Raw genomic sequence first — 25,341 nt, 5'->3', positions numbered from 1 at the left:
GATTCTACCAAATAAACAAACACACGGCACAGACCACCAGACAGCCCACTCAACCATGTGTGCAGAATAGTCAAGGGAAAGGGTTGAGTAGGAAAGAAAAAAAAAAAGAGGGTGTAGGGAACTAATGGTGCCAGGACAAACAAAGAAACTATCTATAAAAGAAGCGTCCTTCAATGGAAAAAAAGAGTCTTAAATTCATTTATTAAAAATTTATTGAGTGTCTACAACACGTCAGATGATATTTCAGGCACTAGAATACCTCAGTGGGCCAAAGACAAAATTCTCTACCTTCATGGAGCTTCCATTTCCATGTATGTGTCCATGTCAGAAAGGTGAAGAGGCAACAAACAACATACATGGTAAGTAAATTACAGGGTATATGAAATATTGAGTGTAAGTATATTGACTTTGGAAATCCCAATCTAATATTATTAGGTGGGGTAATTTGAAATTTTTAAGGGAAGTTTAACAAATAGCAAGGTATCAATAAAAATAACAATATTTTTGGCTCTTTGCTTTAGGCTGAGGAAAAAGAATCAGAAGAAAAGATGGATTTGTTATTAGATTACAGAAAAATCTGTGTGTGGGGTTTCCTCCTGGTTACTTCAGAAATAGCTAAAATGCTTATATTATGCACTACTATTGTCTACCCAAGAATGAGAAATGTTTGTTGTCCTGAGCTACATCTGGATGTACACCAAGTAACATGCCTTTAGAAAGTATGTGTCTCCGTGATACAACGGAACACAGCAAACACATCCCATAGTCTGTTTAGTGAAGAAACTCAGATTCTCTGCTTTCAGAAACATAGAACTTTTTTTCCCTCTACACACATACAGGGAATACCTTCAAATTTATACAGTTTGGTTTGAATTCCAGAGCCTAGGCATGGATTTTATCTTCTCTAACACTGTTCTCCTACCTATGAAATTTGGATAATAACTACCTCACAGGATTGTTCTGAGATAACCAGTGCAAACTGCCTGGCACAGGTCTTGATAAATAGCAGGCATTACACAATTCAATTTCCTTAATCATGTAAGTAATTTATAGTTTAGACGGCAATGCCGAAGAATGCAAAGAACACTGAACTTGAAGCCAAAAGACTTGGGTTCAAATCCTAGCTGTTACTTACATTCTTAGGCAACTACTACTTATTAATCTTCTAAGTGTGACAATTACAAAATTGGAGTAGTAATTTCTCTATCCAATGATTATAATAATAAAATCAGCTCACATACACTAAGTGCTTTAAAGTGTGAAGTACTAAAAAAAAAATAATAATTAAAAAAATAAAGTGTGAAGGCCTATATAAAAAAAATTAAGCATTATCATAACTTGATAAAATCTAAGAATGTTTAAAAAATATACTAATTTGCATATTCTGTTTTGAAGTCTGATAAGTTGCATGCCCTATCACTATAGAATACTCTTGGCATAATAAATTTTACTATTAATTTATAGAAAATTACTATGCAAAGCTGGACGCATAAAGTTTATGGATTCCCAGAGAGGTTGCTATCATAAAGGGAATTAAAATAATGTTATTGTTTCTTAGGCATTAATACTTTCTTTTCTCTTTAAAATTTTTTTTAATGTTTATTATTCTGACAGACAGAGAGAGAGACAGCACAAGCAGCGGGGGGCAGAGAGAGAGGGAGATACAGAATCCAAAGCAGGCTCCAGGCTCTGAGTTGTCAGTACAGAGCCCGACGTGGGGCTCGAACTCACAAACCATGAGATCATGACCTGAGCCGAAGTCAGAGGCCTAATCGACTGAGCCACCCAGGCGCCCCAGGCATTAATACTTTCAAGGGACAATTAATACTTTTCAAAAAGCAAAATGATAGCTTCCTTCTTCCCCTAGAAATAACTAAAAAGATCAAAGAAAAATTTATCTTCTGATACACTACAAAATAATTTACTACTCACCATGGTATTTTATTATTTGTAAAAATCTAACAGGATATTGTAATATTTACCAAAGTAACTAGCATTCCCATATTAAAAAATCATTTCATTGAACAATATACTTAATGTAAGTGGGAGAAAATATATTCCTTGAAGGAGGAATGTCCTTGGAATTTTGAGTGATTTTCATGGCAGGAGAGTAGAGGACAGGCTCAATAAACTCATCCCAAATGCCAAAATCTAATATTAGAAACTGGGCAGACAGAAGTAGCTGAAGTTTTCCTGTCTCATTCTGCTCTTCTAAGAACTGAAGGTAGAGAGGTGTTAAGAAGAAATTGGAGAAAATTAAAAGATATGCTTTTAATTTTGAAGGAATTATACCAGGGCAAAGATATTACTCACTGCTCTTGCCTTTCCTTTGGTGAATGCCTCTTTGACGTAAACCTCACTGATTAAGACATTCTATTCAGGTTAATTTTATTTTATTCTAGTGAGATTTGCCCTTTTAAAAGGCAACAATTCATGTCAAGGTTTGAGAAGCATATATTCATTTCCCCTCATTTTCTCTCTTCTATTCATACACACACACACACACACACACACACACACACACACACACACCTCTCTCTGTCCTGAAGCTTTTGTTAAGACTGGCTACGAACAATAGCTGATTCTCACTTCTCTAACCACAACCCACAGCTCTTTGCCTCTTCAGAGACTCCTTTCTTCCCCATTCTTTGCCACACTGACATCTGGCTGGTTTTCTGTAAAGGACATTGGTGCCCTGAGAGGAAGTATTATTTGGGGGTATGAAAGAAAAGTGGAATTAGTGTAAGGCAATATTCTCTCAGCTAATAGTCAGTAAAAATATGACATTTTTGGTTATGTATGTGAAAATGATGATGTGCATTTTCCTATATAAGAGCACTATTTTTGTTTGCTAAAAGTCTTAGATGAAAAGTTTCACAAGGCAAGAAGTGAAATAAAGACAGACAGGAAGGGAGGGAGGAAGAAAGAAGGAAAGAAAGAAAACAAGGAAAAAGTCTATAAAGGGGCACAATTTTCCAACAGGGACAGGGAAAACCTGCCCCAAATTCACTAATCCCCAGATGACTTTCCACGGTTAAATACCTAAGGAAAACACCAACCCAAAGAAGCAGAACCAAAATATTAACAATTCACGCTGGAATGAGCAAAGGGATTAAGTTTCAATGCATTTCAAAGGGCTCACCATCATCAGACAGTAAATCAGAGGGTATAATTACCTGGATATGCATTTTAATTATTGCTTTTCCAATCAGAGTTGCACCAAAGAAAGTCCAAAAAGGTACAAGAAAATGTCCACATGTTATTCCAGCCAGGTCAAATAGAGGATTTGGAATCTATTTAAAAAACAAACAAACAAACAAAACACACACACACATTAAAATGGGACTTTCATATATGATCCAAGGAACAGTTTTAATTTTACCACCTACAGGTATGTGGAATTATGCTTAAGCCTTGCTTACATTACAAAGAGAGGTGTAGATTCCCTGATCAATACTAGACTGTTCAGAAGGTTAGGCAAGTGTTCTAACGTTTCTGTAAATTTGGTCTCATATTCATCTCAGGCTGCTGTTAAAGCAAACCCAACTGTCCTTTTGCTTACATTACTTATGGCTAATGCCCCATAAATATACTTTTTTCTATCACATTAGAATTGGTAAAACCAATGGACCCACAGGAATTTAATCCCATTCAGCAGATACTTAACCGTTTGGTAGCTGTGTCTAAGGTGAGGTATAAACGAAGAAAAAGTCCTGAGATTATTTCAGTAATACTGGGGTTGTAAAATCTTCAGCCTGAAATAAGAATATCATCTAGAAATCATTCATATCTATATAGCAAATATCCTTATGAAATTCACAAATATATTTATAGGCAGATGCGCTTTTATTCCTCAACATAAAAAAAAAACCTTGTAATTTGTATTTTGCACAGACAAATCTCATAATTTGTATGACAGTACAAGGCTGTGAGGCTGTGTAATATATTTTAGGCAGAAAATCAAGTGTGGAAATACGAGCGCATAGATTCAGATGTTTTGAATACTCAGTCCGAGACAAAGAAGTGATTCACAACAAATACCTTTTCCAAACATTCCCACATTTCAAGAATGCTGAAAGACAATTTCATGTAAAAATGCAAGGAAACCACAAGCTGTTTTTGAGCACTTCATCCATTTTTCTCCCATAGAAGCACTCTGTCCTTGTGGCAGTTGGCAGAACCATTCACAAGTCAATTAATTTATATAATTTCATTTCTGAACTTTCAAAGAAAAGACTAGTTGTTTAAAAGATATTTGTCACATATGTTCTTTTTAAAAACAATGTCATGACTAAATTAGAATTCAAATATTCTTTTGTTCATAACACTTGGATTTAATAACTTTTGTTTTTCTCATCCAAATTCAAATGTCTAATGCAATTTCATGTCTTACAATCATATAATAATATCATTTGCACAGCTTTACATCTATCATTTCTTATATTTTCTCACGTGACCCTCATAACTCCATGGATTATAATTTTAATTGTTTTCCTTTATTATCAGGCTCTATCTCAAGTTGAAATAGAAATATAAGATATGTAAATCAGAATAGATTAAAAATTAGAATTTGTTAAACATGTTAAACACCTCAGTGTATGCCGGATACAGTCTGAGCATAATTAATGAGTTTATTGTTGCATGTGCATGTTATTTATTCTTTTTTTTTTTTTTTAATTTTTTTAACGTTTATTTATTTTTGAGACAGAGAGAGACAGAGCATGAACAGGGGAGGAGCAGAGAGAGAGGGAGACACAGAATCTGAAACGGGCTCCAGGCTCTGAGCTGTCAGCACAGAGCCCGACGCGGGGCTCGAACTCACGGACCGTGAGATCATGACCTGAGCTGAAGTCAGACGCTTAACCGACCAAGCCACCCAGGCGCCCTTATTTATTCTTTTTTTAAGTTTACTTTGAGACAGAGGGAGAGAGAGAGAGAGAGCGAGCGCGCAGGGGAGGGGCAGAGAGAATCCCAAGCAGGCTTTTCCTTGTCAGCAAGGAGCCCAATGTAAAGCTGGAACTTGTGAAATGTGAGATCATGACCTGAGCCCAAACCAGGAGTCAGATCAACTGAGCCACTAGGCACCCCCCCTTTTTTTTTTTTAAACATTTATTTTTGAGACAGAGAGAGACAGAGCATGAGCAGGGGAGGGTCAGAGAGAGAGGGAGACACAGAATCTGAAACGGGCTCCAGGCTCTGAGCTGTCAGCACAGAGCCTGATGCGGGGCTCGAACTCACGGACCGTGAGATCATGACCTGAGCCGAAGTCGGCCACTTAACCGACTGAGCCACCCAGGCGCCCCTGCACCCCTTCTTTTTTTCACCATCTAACTAAATACAGAAAGGAAGACTGAGATTACAAAAGCTACTAATGGGGTGCCTGGGTGGCTTAGTTGGTTAAGCATCTGACTCTTAAATTTGGCTCAGGTCATGATCTCACATTTTGTGGGTTCGAGCCCCACACTGGGCTCTGTGCTGACGGTGCCGACCCTTGGGATTCTTTCTCTCTCCTTCTCTCTCTGCCCCTCCTGCACATGTTCTCTTTCTCTCTCTCAAAATAAATAAAGAAAACTTAAAAAAAAAAAAAAAAAAAAAAGAGCTACTAAGTAGCTTTGAAATTTTCCCTCAAGTAGGAGTTTAATTTGTTAGTTCAAACATTAACAATAAAATAACTAAAAACTTCTTTTTACCTTAAATAAAGTATATACTTTTAATACTTTAACAGAAATATCAATTTTCTGGAAAAAAGTTCCTGGAAGGCCAAACTGATCTATCAATTTCTGTTCAATACTGACTATTCCTAGTCAAATATAAAGAAGACTGACTAGTATGGAAAATGGATTGGCAACAGTGAGGTCACAGAGATAGATGAGTGCCAAAGAATAAATACCATTTTTTATTTTAATAAATTGAAGGTACTCATGTTTTCCCTAGGAACAATGAAAGCTAGTTTTTATTGAATGTTCTGATTTTTAGGATACTTTTCTAAAGTTTCTGCATCACCAACTCAACTTAATCCCCAAAACAATGCTATATGATATGCTTATGCTCATTTTACAGGAAAATGAGACAGATTTGACAGTTTGTTTGGGAAAGCAGGATTTCAGCAGCAGAGCAGAATTTCAACCCAGGCAATGTGGTTCCCAGGCTTGTTTTCTTAGCCTCTAAAGTAAGGACATTATTATCCATTAGGCCTCTCAGTTTAATCCCAGTCTGCTGACTTCCACAGCACTTTCTACTTATCCTTGTATTTCAATGGTCTCCCTCACTAGACTTCAGGATCCTCGAGGAAAGGAAATATATCTTTCATCTCTTTATTCCCAACACTCAGTGACTAAATCAAAGCTGAGGAATAATGATAAAAAATGGTTGAACATTTATGTTCTAAGCACTGTGTTAGTTCACACACACACACACATACATATTTTAATTTTTTAATGTTTATTTATTTTTGAGAGAGAGAGAGAGAGCAGGGGAGGAGCAGAAAGAGATAGACACAGAATCTGAAGCGGGCTCTAACTCATGAGCTAGGAGATCATGACCTGAGCTGAGTCAGATGTTCAACTGACTGAGCCACCCAGGCACCCCTTACATATAGTTTCTTGAATCCTCAGTCAGCCTTTACAATGATGAGTGACTTATTGTCCATTAAAAAAAAATTAGAAATCTAGGGCTCAAAGAGAGTAACTTGATTAGGTTACATAGCTAATAAGAGACAAGACTGGCTTAGGAATGCCAAAGCCAATTTTCTTTCTACAATATCACACTATAGTATACTTATAAACTGCTCAAATACTTGAGAGATCAAATTATGATAAAGAGCTCATACACTGAAATGAAAACTTAGATTATGAAAATTTCTAGTATTGCTGGGTCAAAGGATAGTAATTGAGGCATATGTGTATCTCACAGTATCTCTAGAATGTTGACATTACATTAGAAATTTTGGCACCGAAAGTCCTCTTTTTTTGGGCATTTGCTTTTGCTAAGGCAGGGGAGGGGCAGAGAGTACTCAAAGATATATTCATATTCTAGAACATAATGGACAAAGCAGCTGTGTGTCAGTAGATAATAATTTTGTGAATTATATTTATAGCTGCAGTTTTTATTGTATCAACTAGGTACACCTAGTTAATCCAGCCAAATCCACCACTGAACTACCAAAAATTGTGTATGGGCTACCAAAGAAAGCTTTGATCAAAATGCTCCATTTCAAATATAACTATTTCTATCATATTAGAAAAGGACCAGGATAAACACCAACTCATCAAGGAATGTCGATTTCCCAAATCTGCAATTTAAGAAATTAAGTTTTTGACATAAGTGGCTTCTTAGTTCACTGTAGCCAAAAATGCCCTTAACTTTGCCCCAGAGGTTTCAATTACCTAACTTGGTGTAAATGCCCCTTAAGACAGGTTTCACATGACTTCTTCCTTATAACTAATGCTTGAAACTTTGGAAAAAGACTACCTATCTATAACTCTGGAAAGAATGAAGTCATTGTTACTTGGTTAAATGCACTTCATTTTATAAATTCTTCATGCAAAGGATGAATTTTATCTCTTTTATTCTTACTGAACCAAGCCATTTAGGTCTGAAGTCATCATGGCAAGATGAAATGCTTGAAAGTCAATAACCTAGATACGAATCCATCCAATAGAAACAGCTCATTTGATGAGTAAGATGAATGATTAATAAATTTATATACCCATTAAAAGTGATAGCATTTTTGTTCACTCAAGTATGTTACCTTATTTTTTGTTAAGTGTGTTATCTTTAAAAACAAACTGGATCAATATATAAATCTACCATTTATTGGAATTCCTCACTTTTAATACAATTCACTTACTGAAGCACAGGCCAAAATTCCAAAAAATCCAACCTTCTGTACTAGGTTTTGAACTGCCAGTTTAGCCCGGGAAGCAAAGTCCTGTATAAAAGGAGGATATCAAAACATTAATGAAATGTACAGGGAAGAAGAAAAGATGGATCTTTGTAGAATTTATAATATTAAATGCCACACAACCTGATTCACTTAATCATTGCTTTTGATGAATGATTAAAAAAAATCATAGGCTGCATTAAAAAATATGAATAAAATCTTGATAGAACATTAGTTACATCCTTAAAGACAAACTTTTACCACATTTCAAGAATAAGCCAAAACACTGTTACTTTATTTTTCAGATTATCTACGGATTATCTAGGGATGAAGAAAATGTTATAAACTATCTATGAACCAACTCATTATTTTGGAAATACTGACCTACCACATGTGATTCATTTAAAAAAATCTATTTATTTATTTATTTATTTATTTATTTATTTATTTATTTATTTAATGTTTTCATTTATTTTGAGAGAAAGAGAGACAGGGCATGAGCAGGAGAGGGGCAGAGAGAGAAGGAGACACAGAATCTGAAGCAAGCTCCAGCTCAAGTTGGAGCCCAAGGGAGGGCTTGAACTCACGAGCTGTGACATCATGACCTGAGCTGAAGTTGGATGCTCAACCAACTGAGCCACCCAGGCACCCCTACTACATGTGATTCTTGATCTTGGGGTTGTAAATTTGAGTCCCATGTTGGATACAGAGATTAACAAAAATAAAATCTTAAATAAAAATAGAAAAAAAGATTAAATGTTATGTAGATCACCTAATATACAAAATAATAAAAAATATTAAGCCTAGAGAAGTTTGTGGAATTTTGTTTTTAAAAACATCCTGAAAGTAAGGAGTCATTTCATCCCTCTGGGGCAGAATCTCTTTACTCAACAGAAATTAGATAAAAACAAAGGAAAACGGACTCCTTGTTCTTTCAGATGCCTGGGTGCCCATCATTAATTATCCTTCAGGGTGCTGTAAGAATTTTTATTTGAGGGGAAAGAGCTACTTTATCCAAATAAATCAAGTAGAAACTTCCTTTTACCTTTTTATTTTCTTAATTTTCAGCTTGCATGTCTTACAAGGAAAACAAATTAAGTGCCTTTTTAATGGGAAGTTTTACTTGTTAAAAAGTCTGAAAGTTGTCTACTGAAATGGATTTCATAAATCTCATTATGTGTTGAACACACACACGCGCGTGCGTGCATATGCTCTCACACACACACACACACACACACACACACACACACACACAGTGACCATGCTACTTTCAGTTCCTGTAATTTATTTTCCAGGACTTTCACAATATTCTCGGAATTAAAATTACATTTTTATACTAAACAATCTATAAACGTTTATTTAAATTCAACTAATATGAAGTTTACACACTTGTTTTCATTATAAGAAGCCAACAGTAGCAGAATATGCAGCTTGAGGGAGTATTTTCTTGATGTTTTTCCTTGCCAGTGTAGTGAAAAACAAACAAACAAAACAAAAACAAACAAAAAAAAACCTCAGGGAAGCATTGTACTAGTGTCTGTACCAAATCTAAAATATTTTATTTTATTTTATTTATTTTTTTTTCAACGTTTTTAATTTATTTTTGGGACAGAGAGAGACAGAGCATGAACGGGGGAGGGGCAGAGAGAGAGGGAGACACAGAATCGGAAACAGGCTCCAGGCTCCGAGCCATCAGCCCAGAGCCCGACGCGGGGCTCGAACTCACGGACCGCGAGATCGTGACCTGGCTGAAGTCGGACGCTTAACAGACTGCGCCACCCAGGCGCCCCTAAAATATTTTATGGTAGTAACTCATGTTTAGATTTCATAAACACAACTACATTTTGTTGTTTTTATTTTAAACTTATTTTGCTTAAAGCCATATATTTACAACTTACTGATATGGCTCTAAAGGCTTTATTGACATAATTTTATTGAAAACATCATTCTTTCATGGTCTAAAATGTTCTACATGTTAAATGTAATTGTACTTTGATGCTCTGTATTTTATTTTCAGTTTTATTTATTTAAGTAATCTCTACACCAAATGTAGGGCTCAAACCCATGCCCTGAGATCGAGTTGCACACTTTCTGACTGAGCCAGCCAGGCATCCCTGTTGCTTTATATTTTAAAATTTCTTTTTTTTTTTTAAAGCGACTCAAATACTTTTAAATTATTTGCATAGTTGACAGTTCTTTCTTATCATGTTGATTTTAAAGTAACACTGTCTATGAATATGTCTATTTATATTTCTGCTTGTTGTTAAAATAGAACTATATTATTTGACAATAAATTCAACTTACACACACACATCCTCAACACCAGCCAAAAAAACTCTTTTACTAAAGTTTAAATGAATCATTTCAAGCATAATCTGCTATTCTTTTCAGGCTGGCAAATAAAATAAAATAAAATAGCCACAAAAGGACATCAATAATTTTAAAATCAATATTTTAAACAAAAAGCTTAACAATTTAATATGGTAGGTAGTCAATATTCAAGTTAAATATCAAAAGAAATTAGTATCTCATTTTAATGGTTTTGGTGTATCTGTGGGAACAATGTAGCAAGTACAATTTGATTACTTCCTCAATTGTCATTCTTTATTAAAAATAAATCTGTACAACTAAAAACAAATTCCTTTTAATAGTTTCATTTCTCTGGATTCACATTTCATAAAGTTTACCTATTTCACAATTTAAATGCCTGAGAGGAACGTTTTATTCTCTAGTTCTACCTAAATAAGCAGCATGCATTTGCAATTTGTAATCATGTATCTCTTTCTACTTTAAAAAAAATAAACACAATATAAGAAAGTAAAATTATCTTTCCCACTCTCAACAACTGTGATTGTGTATTTAACTAACCATGCTGCTGAAATGAAGAACAAGAGACATCAGAAACATTTCTCCAATAACTACAATAAAACAAATGAAGCAGTGTTGTAATAAATCCTTATCACGGAGACTTTAAGGATTAATAAAGAAAAAACAGATAAAGCCTTCAAGTATGAATATTCCTGCATGACTTTTACTTCACCTTTCTTTTTCCTAAGAAAAATTTGTGATTAAGGGAGAAGAGAAACTATATGGCTAGTTACAATTAGCTTGCAAAATGCTAATCTTTGAATCTAAAGATACCAGATGGATTTAAAATACATGAAATAACATTTATCTTCAAATGGCAACAGTCCACCTATTTCAATTTTCATAAGTGATCACATGAAATTTCAAGATCTCTTTAAAAGCAACAAAAAATACCTAAACCTGTTAAACAAATGCAGTACTATGAAGATAATTAATATTTGCTTAATAGCTTATGTTAGTTTGAGATGGTAAATGGTGAAAAATTTTATAAATTATCTGCCTTCTTAATCCATTCTATGTTAAAACTTTGGCTGACCTTGGGATGGTATTGAAGTGGCTCCACAGATAAAATTAAAAACCACAGAACAACTGTTTCAATAATAATTCCTTGTATGTAAGGGCAATTTAAAATATACTGAATTTGTGAAGTTCTTTCACCATCTAAAATGACATTTTAGGGGCACCTGGATGACTCAGTAGGTTAAGTATCGACTCTGGATTTCAGCTCAGGTCATGATCTTACAGTTTTGAGTTCGAGCCCAGTGTCTAGCTCTGTGTTAACAGTGAGGAGCCTGCTGGGGATTTTCTCTCTCTCTCTCTCTCTCTCCTTCTCTCTCTCTCTCTCTTTCTCTCTGCCCCTACACTTCTTATACTCTGTCTCTCCCTCAAAACAAATAAATAAAAGTAAATAAATAAATAAAATAAATAAATAAAAATTTAAGATCCTAATAACCATGTAATTAAATATTTTTTACAATGAAATAATACTAAACATAATACCATAATTAAAGTATACAATTAATTCTCATCTTCATAGAAACTGCAATGAAACATAACTCATAATCTTTAAATCTTTCAGACTAAAACATGCCCTAATTGCAATTTTCTACCCTTTATCAGGGCTCCCTATGGGTTATTTTCACATAAAAATGTAGATTAATTCATTAAATTCAAGTGAACAAAATATTTTATCTTACTATTATCTTAATCAACAATATTAATAATGTAACTACTATGTCTTAACACTGCATATTTAAGTAAGTTTACTTTAAAAGGTCTGTTTTAAAGAGTCATAGATCATCTATTGTTTTTGAATTATAATGGACTCAAACATGCTTATGAGATGAAGACCAATGAAATAAACTCTAGAATTATAAGCAAAAGTAGGGATATTAACTTGATGAAATGAAGTGATTGCAACAGTAGTACATTTATCAAAACAGTGATCAGAACAGACTTGTGCAACTACTATTGAAAATGAAATGTTTTAATATCAAATTTATAGCTTTTACATTACATCAGAGATGATCACTGGAATTTCTATTTAAATTGAATATTAGGGTAAAATTCTATAATAGTACAAACTGAATACATTACATAAAGACATTCATAAAAGCAAAGAATATTTATTTTGAAAACAACTTAAGAGATTTAGAAGTTAAAAAAAAAAGTTTATTATTTTTGAGAGGGGGAGGGGGAGGGCCAGAGAGAGAAGGAGACACAGAATCCAAAGCAGGCTCCAGGCTCCGAGGTGTCAGTACAGAGCCCGACGCAAGGCTTGAACTTACGAACCGTGAGATCATGACCTGAGCCAAAGTCAGATGCTTAACTGACTGAACCACCCAAGTGCTCCTAAAAGTTTTTTTTTCTAATTTAAATAATCTTTACACTCCATGTGGGGCTCAAACTCATGACCCCAAATTTAAGAGTCCCATGCTTTACCACCTGAGTCAGCCAGACATCCCAAATGTAGAGCTTTAAAGTGTGTTTAAGGGGTGCTTGCATGGTTCAGTAGGTTAAGTATCCAACTCTTGATTTCGGCTCAGGTCATGATCTTATGTTTTGAGAGTTCAAGCTCTGCACTGGGCTCTGTACTGACAGAGTGAAGCCTGGGATTCTTTCTCCCTCTCTCTTTGCCCTCCCCGCACCACCTCGCTTGTCTTAATAAAATAAAATAAAATAAAATAAAATAAAATAAAATAAAATAAAATAAAATGTGTTTGAGCTTAAGGTGTTATCAACTTGAGATAAACTGTTATAAGATGTTTTATGTAAGCCATATGATAACCACAAAGCAAAAATCTATAGGAGATACACAAAAAAAAAACAGTGAGAAAAGAATATAAGCATCTTATTACAGAAAATCATGAAATCACAAAGGAGAGTAAAAGAAGAAAGGCACAAAGGAATTATAAAACAGCCAGAAAACAATTTTAAAATGGCAATAAATTTATCAATGATAACTTTAAATGTCAATGGATTAAATTCTCCAATTAAAAGGCATAGACTGGTTGGATGGATTAAAAAACAACACCCATCTATATGCTGCCTACAAGAGACTCACTTCAGCTTTACGGACATAGACTGAAAGTGAAAGGATAGAAAAGGATATTCCACACAAATAAAAACCAAAAGAAAGCATGAGTAGCTATACTTTTATCAGACAAAACAGACTTTAAGACAAAGACTGTAATAAGAGACAAAGAAGGCCATTATATAATGATAAACGTGTCACTCCAACAAGAGAATGTAACATTTGCAAATATTTATTCACCAACATAAGAGCACCTAAATATATAAAGCAATATTAACAGATCTAAAGGAAGAAATAGACATCAATATAATAATAGTAGGAGACTTCAAAACCTTACTTTCATCAACGGATAGATCTTCTAGACAAAATCAGTAAGGAAACACTAGACTTAAACTATATAATGTAAAACCAGCCAGACTTAATACACATTTACAAAACACTCTATCCAAAAGCAGAATATACATTCTTTTCAAGAACACATGGAGCATTGTCCAGGACAGATTCTATATTAAAACACAAGACAAATATTAATAACTAAAAATCCTGAAATTGTATAAAGATCTTTTCTGACAATAGTATAAAACTAGGAATCAATTAAAAGAAAAAAACGGGAAATTCACAAATATATGCATGCTATTGAACAAATGGGTCAAAAGAGAACTCAAAAGTGAAATAAAAAAAAACCAAAACCTGAAACAAATGAAAGTGGAAACACAGCATAACAACTTAAGGGATACAGCAAAAGCTGTTCTAAGAGGGAAATTCACAATGATAAATGACTACATTAAGAAACAAGAAAGATCTTAAACAACCTAGCTTTATACCTCAAGGAACTAGAACAGAAAGAACAAGTTAAGCCCAAAGTTAATTTTTTTTTTTTTTAATGTTTATTTATTTTTGAGTCAGAGAGAGACAGAGCATGAACAGGGGAGGGGCAGAGAGAGAGGGAGACACAGAATCTGAAACAGGCTCCAGGCTCTGAGCTGTCAGCACAGAGCCCGACGCAGGGCTCGAACCCATGGACCGTGAGATCATGACCTGAGCCGAAGTCGGACGCTTAACCGACCAAGCCACCCAGGCGCCCCAAGCCCAAAGATAATAGAAGGAGGGAAATAACAAAGATCATAGTGGAAATAAATAAAATAGAGACTAAAAAGACAATAGAAAAGATCAATGGAACCAGGCTGATTTTTTGAAAAAATAAACATAACAGTTAACAAACCTTTAGCCAGATTCACTAAGAAAAAAGAAAAAAAAAAAAAAAAAAAAAGAAATAATACCTGAAAAACTGGACAACCTAGAAGAAATGGAAAAATTCTTAGAAATCTACAACCTACCAAGACTGAATCATGAAGAAATAAAAAATCCAAACAGACCAATTACTAGTAAGGAGATTGAATTAGTAATCAAAAACCTCCCCAAAAGCAAAAGTCAGGACCAGATGGCTTCACTGGTAAATTCTACCAAACATTTAAAGAAGAACTAATGCCAATCTGTCTCAAACTTTTCCAAAAAAATAGAAGAGGAAAGAACACTTCCAAACTCATTTTACAAGGACAGTATTATCCCAGTAACAAAACCAGACAAGGTCACTACAAGCAAAGAAAATTATAGGCCAGTATCCCTGATGAATACAGATGAAAAATTCTCAAAACATTTTAGCAAACTGAATTCCTTAATACACGAAATTTATTTCAGGGACGCAAGGATGATTCAACATACACACCAATCACTGAAATACACCACATGAACAAAATGAAGGGTAAAAATATATGACCATTTCAATAGATGCAGGAAAGACATTTGACAAAATCCAACATCCATTCATGATATAAACGTTTGCTCAAAATGTGGGTATAGAAATGTATGTACTTCAACATAATGAACACCACATACGACAAGCCCTACAGCTAATATCATACTCAATGGTGAAAAACGGAACGCTTTTCTTCTAAGATCTGGAACAAGACAAGGATGCCCACCCTTAACAGTTTTATTCAATATAGTCTTGGGAGTCCTAGCCAGAGCAATGAAGCAAGAAAAAGAAACAAAAGGCATACTATATATAGAAAATCCTAAAGACTTCACCAAATAACTGTTAGAATAAATGAATTGAGTAAAGTTGCAGGATACAAATTCAGTATACAAAAATCAGTTGCATTTCTTTTTTTTTTTTTAACTATTTATTTTTAGTAATCTCTGCACTCAAGGTGGTGATTGGACTCATGACCCCAAGACCAATTGTCACATGCTCTTTCAACTGAGCCAGTCAGGCACTCCCCAAATCAGTTGCATTTCTATACATTAATAATGAAGAATCAGAAAGAGAAATTAAGAAAACAATCCTGTCTGCACTATGACACACTGATGAAAGAAATTAAAGACACAAACAAATGGAGAGATATTCTGTGCTCAAGATTGGAAGAATTAATATTGTTAAAATGTCCACACATCCAAAGCAATCTACAGATTCAATGTACTCCCTTTTAAAACTCCAATGGCAGTTCTCACAGAAATAGAATAATCCCAAAATTTGTATGGAACCACAAGACCTGAGTAGCTAAAACAATCATGACAAAGATGAACAAAGCCGGAGGCATCATGCTTCTTGATTCCAAATAACATTACAAAGCTACAATAATCAAAGAAGTATGGAAGTAACTTATAAAGAGACACATAGATCAATGGAAAAGAACAGAGAATCTAGAAAGAAACCCACACCTACATAGTCAAGTCAATTAATTTAAGACAACGGGGCCAAAATTATACAATGGGGAAAGGACAGTCTCTTCAATAAACAGTGTTGGGAACACTGGACAGCCACATGTAAAAGAATGAAACTGGACCCTATCTTATACCATACACAAAAATCAATTTAAAATGGATTAAAGACCTGAATAAAGGATCCAAAACTATAAATACCTAGAGGAAAACATAGGGAGGTAAACTCCTTGACATTGGTCCTAGCAATTTTTTTGAATAGGACACCATAGCAAAGGCAACAAAAGCAAAAATAAGGGATTCTATCAAACTTAACAGCTTCCATATAGCAAAGGAAACGATCAAATGAAAATGAAAAGGTAACCTACTCAGTGGGAGAAAATATTCATGAATCCTACATCTGATAAGGGATTAATAGACAAAATATATAAGGAATTCCTACAACTTAAGAGAAAAAAATCTGATTAAAAAATGGGCAGAGGGGCACCTGGGTGGCTCAGGAGGTTAAGCGTCCGACTTCAGCTCAGGTCATGATCTCACGGTTCGTGGGTTTGAGCCCTGCATCAAACTCTGTGCTGATAGCTCAGAACCTGGACCCTGCTTCAGATATTTTCCAAAGATGACCTACTGATGGCCAACAGGTACACGAAAAGATAGTCAGCATCACTAATTATCAGAAAAATGCAAATCAAAACCCCAATGAGATATCAACCCACAAATGTTAGAAGTATATATATATTTTTTTTCTTTCCTTTTTTTTTTTAAATAGGCTCCACGCCAAACATGGGGCTCAAACTCATGTCATGTCCTTGAGATCAAGAGTTGCATGTTCTACGCACTGAGTCAACCAGGCACTCTGGAAAGCCTATTATCAAGACAAGAGATGGTGCAAAGGGAGTGCGCGTGCATTGTTTGGGGGAATGTAAATTTGTATAGCCAGTATGGAGGTTCCTCAAAAATTAAAAATAGAACAACTACATGATCCAGCAATTCCACTTCTAGGTACTGATCCAAAGGAAACAATCAGTATTGTGAAAAGATTTATGTATCTCCCAGGTTTATTGAAGAATTATTTACAACAGCTAAGACATGGAAACAACCTAAGTGTCCACTGATGTATTAATAAGGAAAATGTGGGGGGGGGGCACCTGGGTGGATCAGTCAGTTGGGCATCTGACTCTCAACTTCGGCTCGGGTCATGTATGATCTTGCAGTTCGGTTTGTGGCTTTGAGGCCCCTGTGGGGCTCTGCACTTAACAGCGCAGAGCCTGCTTGGGATCCTCTCTCACCTTTCTCTCTGACCCTCCCCTGCTTGTAGTTTCTCTCTCTCAAAATAAATAAATAAACAAAACAAAGCAAAGAAAATGTAGGACACACACCACACACACCCTGAAATATTCAGCCATTAAAAAAGGAAATCCTCTCATGTGCAACAACATGGACCTTGAGGGTGTTGTGTTAAGCAAAATAAGACAGAAAGACAAATACTGTATAATCTTATTTACATGTGGAATATTTTAAAAACCACAAAGTTATTGATACAGAGAAAAAAAATCAGTGATTGCTAGAGGTGGGGTGTGGGGGATGGTGGTGGAGGACAGGGGGAAGGCAAGGATGGTAAAAAGATAGCAGCTTCCACTTATAAAATAAATAAGTTCTGGGGATGTAATGTATATTGCACAGTAACAGTTAACAATACTGTATTGTGTATTTGAAAGTTGCTAAGAGAGTAGATCTTGAAAGTTCTCATCACAAGGAAAAAAATTGTAACTATGTGTGGTGATGGATGTTAACTAAACTTATTGTGATAATCATTTCTCAATATATATGTATATCAAAACATTATGTCGTACATCTAAGACTAAAACAATTTTACATGTCAATTATATCCCAGTTTTTAAAAAAAGAATTCAGTGGGGCACCTGGGTGGCTCAGTCAGTTAAGTGTCTGACTTTGGCTCAGGTCATGATCTCACACTTTGTGGGTTCGAGCACCGCATTGGGATCTCTGTCAGCACAGGGCCCAGTTGGGATCCTCTGTGCCCCTCTCTCTCTGCCCCTCCACCATGCTCTCTCTCTCTCTCAAAAATAAACATTTTTTTTAAAAAGTTTATTTTGAGAGAGTGAGAGAGCAGAGGAGGGGTTAGAGAGGGGAGAGAGAATCCCAAGCAGACTCCCCACCGTCAGCACAGAGCCTGATGTAGATCTTGAACTCACAGACTGCAAGTTCATGACTTGAGCCACTCGAAATCCATGAATGGCTTAAGTGACTGGGCCACCCAGGTGCCCCCCCATAATCATATATTTCTATTCCTCAGGGCACTTTTATTAGATTGCATATTGTGAAAATTTAGTGTGTGTATATGGGAGGGGAATAGTAATTGGCAGAAAAAGCAAAAAGAGATGATGAATGACTCAGGAAACCTACAATGTAAGAGAGAACAGAAAAAAAAGATGAAAAAAGTACTTAGAGAAATAATACAAACACCAATTCTACAGACTTCCTGTGACATCAAAATGATATAACACTGATTACATGGTCTTTAAAGTTCTCGGAGCCACAGTTTCTTCATCTTTTCTATAAAATGGTAATAATAGTATCTATTACCATGATAAATAAGAGATAAAACTGATTATGGGAAAAATTATAGACAAGTTATATTACTTAGTAACTGTCAAAAGATTAAAAAAAGAAACCCCAAGAGCCAATGAAATAAAATATTTCGTCAAAATTCTTAGCTGGACAATATGATGAGCTCAGTTATAGTGCAATCTCACAACTAAGGGGATAAGAGGTTTTTGTCTTGTTTTTAATTTCAAAAAGAGAAAAGCAACATGTTAATATCAAGGAAGGAAGAGGGCTGTAAAGCAGGAAGAAGGGAAGGAAGGAAATGCATTAAGAATTGAAAATTTATCAAACCTGCCACTAATTAGTTTGCCAAATCCTCCCCTCATAAGAGGGTAGAAATGGATAAGATTACTACTCCTGGAAGCACCTGGCTGGCTGAATCAGTAGAGCACATGACTCTTGATCTTGTGGTTGTGAGTTTAAGCACCATGCTGAGTGCAGAGATTACTTAAAAATAAAATATATATTTTTTAAAGTTTATGTATTTATATATTTTTAAAGTTTATTTTATTTTGAGAGAGAGAGAGAGAGAGAGAACAGGGGAAGGGGGGAGAGGGAGAGAGAGAGAGAGAGAGAGAGAGAGAATCGCAAGCAGGGATATGGGACTCGAACTCATAAGCCATGACATCATGTCCTGAGCTGAAATCAAGAGTCGGATGTTTAACCGACTAGGCCACGAGGGCACCTCAAAAATAAAATCTTAAAAAAAAAAAAAAAAAAGATTACTCCTGAATACTAATTCTTTTTTTTTTTTATTTACGTTTTTATTTATTTAAGAGAGAGACAACAAGCAGGGGAGGGGCAGAGACAGAGGGGAACAGAGAATCTGAGCAGGCTCTGCTCTGATAGCAGAGAGCCCGATGTAGGGCTCGAATTCACGAATCATGAGATCGTGACCTGAGCCAGTCAGATGCTTAACTGAATGAGTCACTCAGGTGCCCCCTGAATGCTAATTCTTAATCAACATATTCTTGTTTCTAGAAAATAAAAGGAAATTCTTTAGTTATTTACACCTGTAATGGTTATCTCACTATGATCACAAATCTTAAAACTCACAAATAATCTATTACACATAAAATATCTCATGAGTAGTCTAGGAGGAAAGAAGAGACGGAAGAAGTAAGGTTTCAGGAGGCTTTCTCGGGGGCTAATCATCAGCTGTTCTTAACATTTTCAGATAAAAAGTAGAGAAGTATTTTTAGAAGTTCAGATAAGCATAGAGTGCTTTTTTTTTCCTTCTCACAGTCCAGTCAAATTAAAATTGAAGTCCAAGTCACCTGAATTTAAAGTGACCAGTATCTGCAGCTTAGGTTACTGCTGAAAAGAAACCATATGGAATATTACCCTGCCATAAGAAAGAATGCAATCTTGCTATTTGCAATGACATAAATGGAGCTCTTAGAGAGTATTATGCTAAGTGAAATAAGCCAGAGAAATACAAATATGATTTCACTCATATGTAGAAATTAAGAAACAAATGAGCAATGGGGAAAAAAAGAGAGAGAGGCAAGCCAAGAAACAGACTCTTAACTACTGAGAACAAACTCATGGTTACCAGAGGGAAGATATGTTGGGGGGAGGGGGGAGAGGGGAAGGGTTAAATAGGTGATGGGGATTAAGAAGAACACTTGTGGTGATGAGCACTGGGTGTTGTATGGAAGTGTTGAATCACTATATTAAATACCCAAAACTCATATTACACTGTGTTAACTAACTGGAATTTAAATAAAAACTTTTTTAAAGTTTATTTATTTTGAGACTGACAGAGACTGGGGAAGGGTCAGAGTGAGGGACAGAGAGAATCCCAAGCAGGCTCTGTGCTATCAGTGTGAAACCCGATGTTGGGCTTGAACCCACAAAACCTGAGATCATGACTTGAGCTGAAGTCAGATGCTTAACGGACACAGCCACCCAGGTGCCCCTAAACAAAAACTTTTTAAAAAGGTGGTGCCTGGGTTGGCTCAGTCGGAAGAGGGTGAGACTCTTGATCTCATGGTAGTGGGTTCTCAAGCCCCACATCGGGGGTAGAGATTACTAAAAAATAATAAACTTAAAAAAAAAAAAAAGAATCCATATAGTAATTCTTAGGAAGGCAGGCAGGCATCCACTCTTATTGGTGCCTGCCTAGCCTCTATTTGAAATAAAAACAGACTCTGTAGTTCAAGAAGAACAACAGTGCTCTAGATACTCAGGGAAAATATCTGAGCACACAAGATTTATTAGAAATGACACATTATACAAGTCATGCATTTTTCTTTTCTTCTTTCTTTTTCCAGTCTGAAGCCAATATCTCCTCATGTGATCTCCTCATGTCTCACCAGAAAGGGTATTTACCAACTCTTAGTTTGATGCTGGGGTGGAAAATCACCCTTCATTTTTAGCACTTTATAATTGATTGTATTTTGGTTACGAGTAATTAACAAATAACGTTTATTTCCAAATTCAAACTGGAACTGAGAAAACAAAAAGCATATGACAACCTGCTATGTATGTAAGACAATACTAGGCTGTGGATGGAAAACAGTAAAAGTAATTGAGATGAACTTCACTTAAACATCCAAAGCTATGAAGACTACGTCAGTATGGACTCTGTAAAACTATCAGGGACAGGAAACTTAAGACACGGAAAACAAAGAATAAAGATAAATGGGATCTCCTCTAAGAGATGTAAATAGTAGGATTCTTTCCTTAGATAGAACCAATTCTGCTTAACAAATTTACAAATGGTCCCAGTAAAAGGAGCAGAGAGTTTAAGTTCCAAATCTACAGCTGAAATTAAAATATTAAAGTAGTAAAAGCCAAATTCATGACAATAAGTTGAAAGATCATGTAAACTAGAGCAAGTAAGAAGAAATGTGGCAGTGTGCACAACAGTAAAGTAACGTATTTCGGGAAAAATTATTTAAATATAAAATGATGGGTGGGGTGCGTGGGTGGCTCAATCCACTGGGCATCCGACGCTTGGTTTCGGCTTGGGTCATGAACTCATGGTTCATGGGTTCAGGCTCCACGTTGGGCTCTGTGCTGGCAGTGCAGGGCCTGCTTGGGAGTCTCTCTCTCCCCCTCCCTCTGCCCCCACCTCACTTGTGCTGTCTCTGTCACTCTCAAATAAATAAACTTAAAAAAAAAAAAAAGATTAAATATAAAATGGTGGGTTATAAAAGTTTTGTAATATGAACAAAGAAAAGGGAACTGAGAGTAGTCTCCCATGTAAATGGTTTATTGAAAAAAACAATTTATTAAAAACATCAGCAAAATGCATTGCCAAATAGGACGATAGCTGTAGAAATCTGAAAAACACAAGTATGTAATAACTTTGGAAAATCATGTGCAGATCTGATAACTTCATGTTAGGAAAGATGTAAAAGAATTAGATAAAGAGCCATGCAAAAAAAAAAAAGGGATCAAAGACTTTTAGGGGGCTGTTAGATATAAAAAGTAAATGATTACTTTCTCTAGAAAGGGTGAAAAGGGAACCAACCAACTGAAATCTATAAAATTATGAAAAAAGGAAAGGGGAAGTGTTAAAAAAATCTCACAATGCTAGAATGAGGATGGCGCCCTTTACAATGTGAGAGAGGCAAATTTGAAACCAACAAATGGAAGCACTAAGTTTATTTTTATTTTTTAAAGATTTTATTTTATTTATTTTTTAAATGTTCATTTATTTTTGAGGGGGGGTGGGACAGAGAGAGAGGAAGACCGAGGATCTCAAGTAGGCTCTACACTGACATCAGAGAGCCCAATGTGGGGTTCAAACTCATGAACTGCGAGATAATAACCTGAGCTGAATGAAGTCAGATGCTCAACCAACCAAGCCACCCAGGCGTTGTTAAAGATTTAATTTAATTTTTTTAATTTAATTAAAAAAATTTTTTTTAACATTTATTTAGTTTTGAGACAGAGACAGAGTGTGAGTGGGGAAGGGGCAGAGAGAGGGGGAGACATAATCTGAAGCAGGCTCCAGACTCTGAGCTGTCAACACAGAGCCTGATGCAGGGCTTGAACTCACGGAGTGAGAGATCACAACCTGAACCAAAGTCGGATGCTTAACCAACTGAGCCACTCAGGCGCCCCTACATTTTATTTTTAAGTAATCTTAAACCTAACCTAATGTGGGGCTTGAACTCACAACCCCAAGATCAAGAGTCACATGCTCTACTGACTGAGCCAGTCAGGCACCCCAAAGCATAGCTTTAAATAACAGGTGTAAACTTACCGAAGTCTTTCCCATAGGAAGTAGTAAACATATAAATTTCTATATGTTTTGATCAATCAATTGATGCAGACCCCTATCAGGGAAGGAGACAAAGAAGTCTAGAGTATATGTGTACTTTTGAGGAGAGCATTGAATTAATGATCATGCCCACTTCCTGGTATCTCTAATGCTTGAGTTTAAAGGCATTATAGTCAGATTTTTACACTTCCAAGACAAGAAAATGGGAAGAACCTTTTACCAGTATTCTACCAGGAGAAATTTCCTTGAATACTCAATAAGAGATAACTACATATTGATTATGAAAAACACTTTGGCTAATTAGAAACAAAAACACTTAAAAAAATGTTTATTCTTTTTTTTTTTTTTTAAGAGAGAGACAGAGACAGAGACAGAGACAGAGACAGAGACAGAGCAAGAGCGGGGAGGGGCAGAGAGGGAGACACAGACTCTGAAGCAGACTCCAGGCTCTGAGCTGTCAACACAGGGCCTGACGCGGGGCTGGACCCCACGAACTGTGAGATCATGACCTGAGCTGAAGTCAGATGCTTAACCGACTGAGCCACCCAGGCGCCCCCAAAACACTTTCTGTAATAGGAAATGAGCATAATAGTTACTCTCTCCACGTCTTGGGTTAAATTCTGATCTTGGGCCAAGAACTCTGGGAGCACTCAGCAGGTATGACAGAGGGTGGGTTTGTACTTATATGTTGCTGATTTGCAAACTCATGAGCAAAAGTACAGCATACATAGTCAGTTGGTCCACATTTCAATGAAAGGGGCCTTTACAAAGGCATATTACAAAAGTTGTTTGAAACATAATCTGAAAAAAATCTTTAGTTTAGCAAAAGTAACCTAATGCCTACCCACTGATAACTTTTCCCCCATCTGTAAACAGGTGTGCAAATGAAAAGAACAAAGCAGACATAAAACAAAACTATATTCTACTCCAATGCCCAAAGCAAACTAAAAAGAAAAATTTTAAACATTTATAACTTACTGCACTTTGCTAGTAACTAGGCTGCATTAAACCTCTTTGCATTTTAAAATCTAGTTTGTTACAATTGCTCCTTCATCAAAAGAATTTTTTTCTATTTTAATTTGATCATTGAGAGTTAGTGAGCATTGCTAGAATATAAACAATTTTAAACTTTTCACTATTCTGTATTCTTTCCTCTGAGGAATAACTAGCTCAAAATCTTCTACCACTTGTTTTCCCTAAATTTATTTTGTTACCAAAAAAAGTTAAGCAGAATAAAAATGATTTTTAGGAGGTTGGATTTAAATGTATTAATTAAATTTACTTTTTAAAGAAAAGTCTGGCTGAGATGAGATGGTTAAATACTGAAATGCATATTTAAAAGCAAATGGATTCAGGAATGTACAATGAGTAGTTAAGTTTCCCAGTGGCCATTCATTCAACAGCCTGCATCATGCAGCAACTCTCCTACCTGTTCAGTTAGTTACTAGTACTATAAAAATGGGTTAAAGGGGGGCACCTGGGTGGCTCAGTCAGACGTGATCTCAGGGTTCATGAGTTCAAGCCCTGCGTCAGGCTCTGTGCTGACAGCTCAGACCCTGGAGCCTGCTTCGGATTCTGTGTCTCCCTCTCTCTCTGCCCCTCCCCTGCTCATGCTCTGTCTCTCTCTGTCTCAAAAATAATAAAACATTAAAAAAAATTTAAAAAAATGGGTTAAAGAAATAGAGAAGACTCAGAAAACAAAGAAGGATTAAAAGTCCGGGAGTGGGATGGCAAAAAAAGAGTTCAAAATAGTTTCCTGAGAAAGTAAATAAAATGAGGCATTAAGAATTCCACCATAATGGTGTGTGTATGCTTAGAAACTACAACTACAGAACTATTTCAAGTGCTACTTTTTGTTGTTGAGCCCAATGCAAGTGACCTTTGTGTACTAAAGCTAAATGTGCTAGTAGTCGCAATATCCTGCAACAGAATCCTTCAAAAGAGACCACTTAAAATTGCTTAATCTTGATGGTACTTTGTGGTAAAATCATGAGCCAGTGCTGAAAGAAGATCTAGCAGGCCTGTCTTTTCAAAAACTAAACGTTGTTGGGTGTGGTTGATTCTGAAAAGAGAAACTACAGTAAGCCCTGGTAGCTTTAACGGGGCCTAACGATAAAGAAGTGTGTTTAACGTGTGTCTCCCATGTTCATTATGGTAAAGTTTATCAGTTTAACCCTTTGCAAACAAGGAAAAGATCTTGAGAGCAGGAAGCTTTTCTGTGGAAGTCCTGACGCAACACAAACCATAGCAGTTACTGCAAAGCTTAATGCAAACCCTCTAGAGTCCACGTTGACAAATTCTTTAACAAGCTGTGGTTACAGGGAAGCTGGTTTCACTCTGACTCACTCCTACTCAAACAGTTTACTGGAAATGAAGGGGAGGGGGAATTTTCAGAGAAGTCATGTGATGGCCAGACAAACCACAGCCAGTAAAGGTTCAACAGAGTCAAAAACAGGTCCCAGCAACAACTGA

General features: G+C 35.9%; 1 protein-coding gene across 3 annotated transcripts in view; it reads right to left on the bottom strand.

The window, feature by feature from the left end:
* Window positions 1-25,341, bottom strand: part of VMP1 (vacuole membrane protein 1) — a 129,342-nt gene that overhangs the window by 22,476 nt on the left and 81,525 nt on the right. For all 3 annotated transcript variants that reach the window (XM_019431077.2, XM_019431076.2, XM_019431078.2), the window contains 2 exons: window positions 7,850-7,930; window positions 3,177-3,293 (listed from right to left, as the gene is read on the bottom strand). In XM_019431077.2, the coding sequence (XP_019286622.1) occupies window positions 3,177-3,293; window positions 7,850-7,930 (198 nt within the window). The remainder of the gene's footprint in view (window positions 1-3,176; window positions 3,294-7,849; window positions 7,931-25,341) is intronic.

The sequence above is a fragment of the Panthera pardus genome, unplaced genomic scaffold (assembly GCF_024362965.1).
Source record: "Panthera pardus isolate Hobbes unplaced genomic scaffold, ASM2436296v1 HiC_scaffold_3, whole genome shotgun sequence".
Classification (NCBI taxonomy): domain Eukaryota; kingdom Metazoa; phylum Chordata; class Mammalia; order Carnivora; family Felidae; genus Panthera; species Panthera pardus.
Note: the sequence above shows the minus strand (reverse complement) of the source record. Positions and strands in the feature narration are given on the sequence as shown.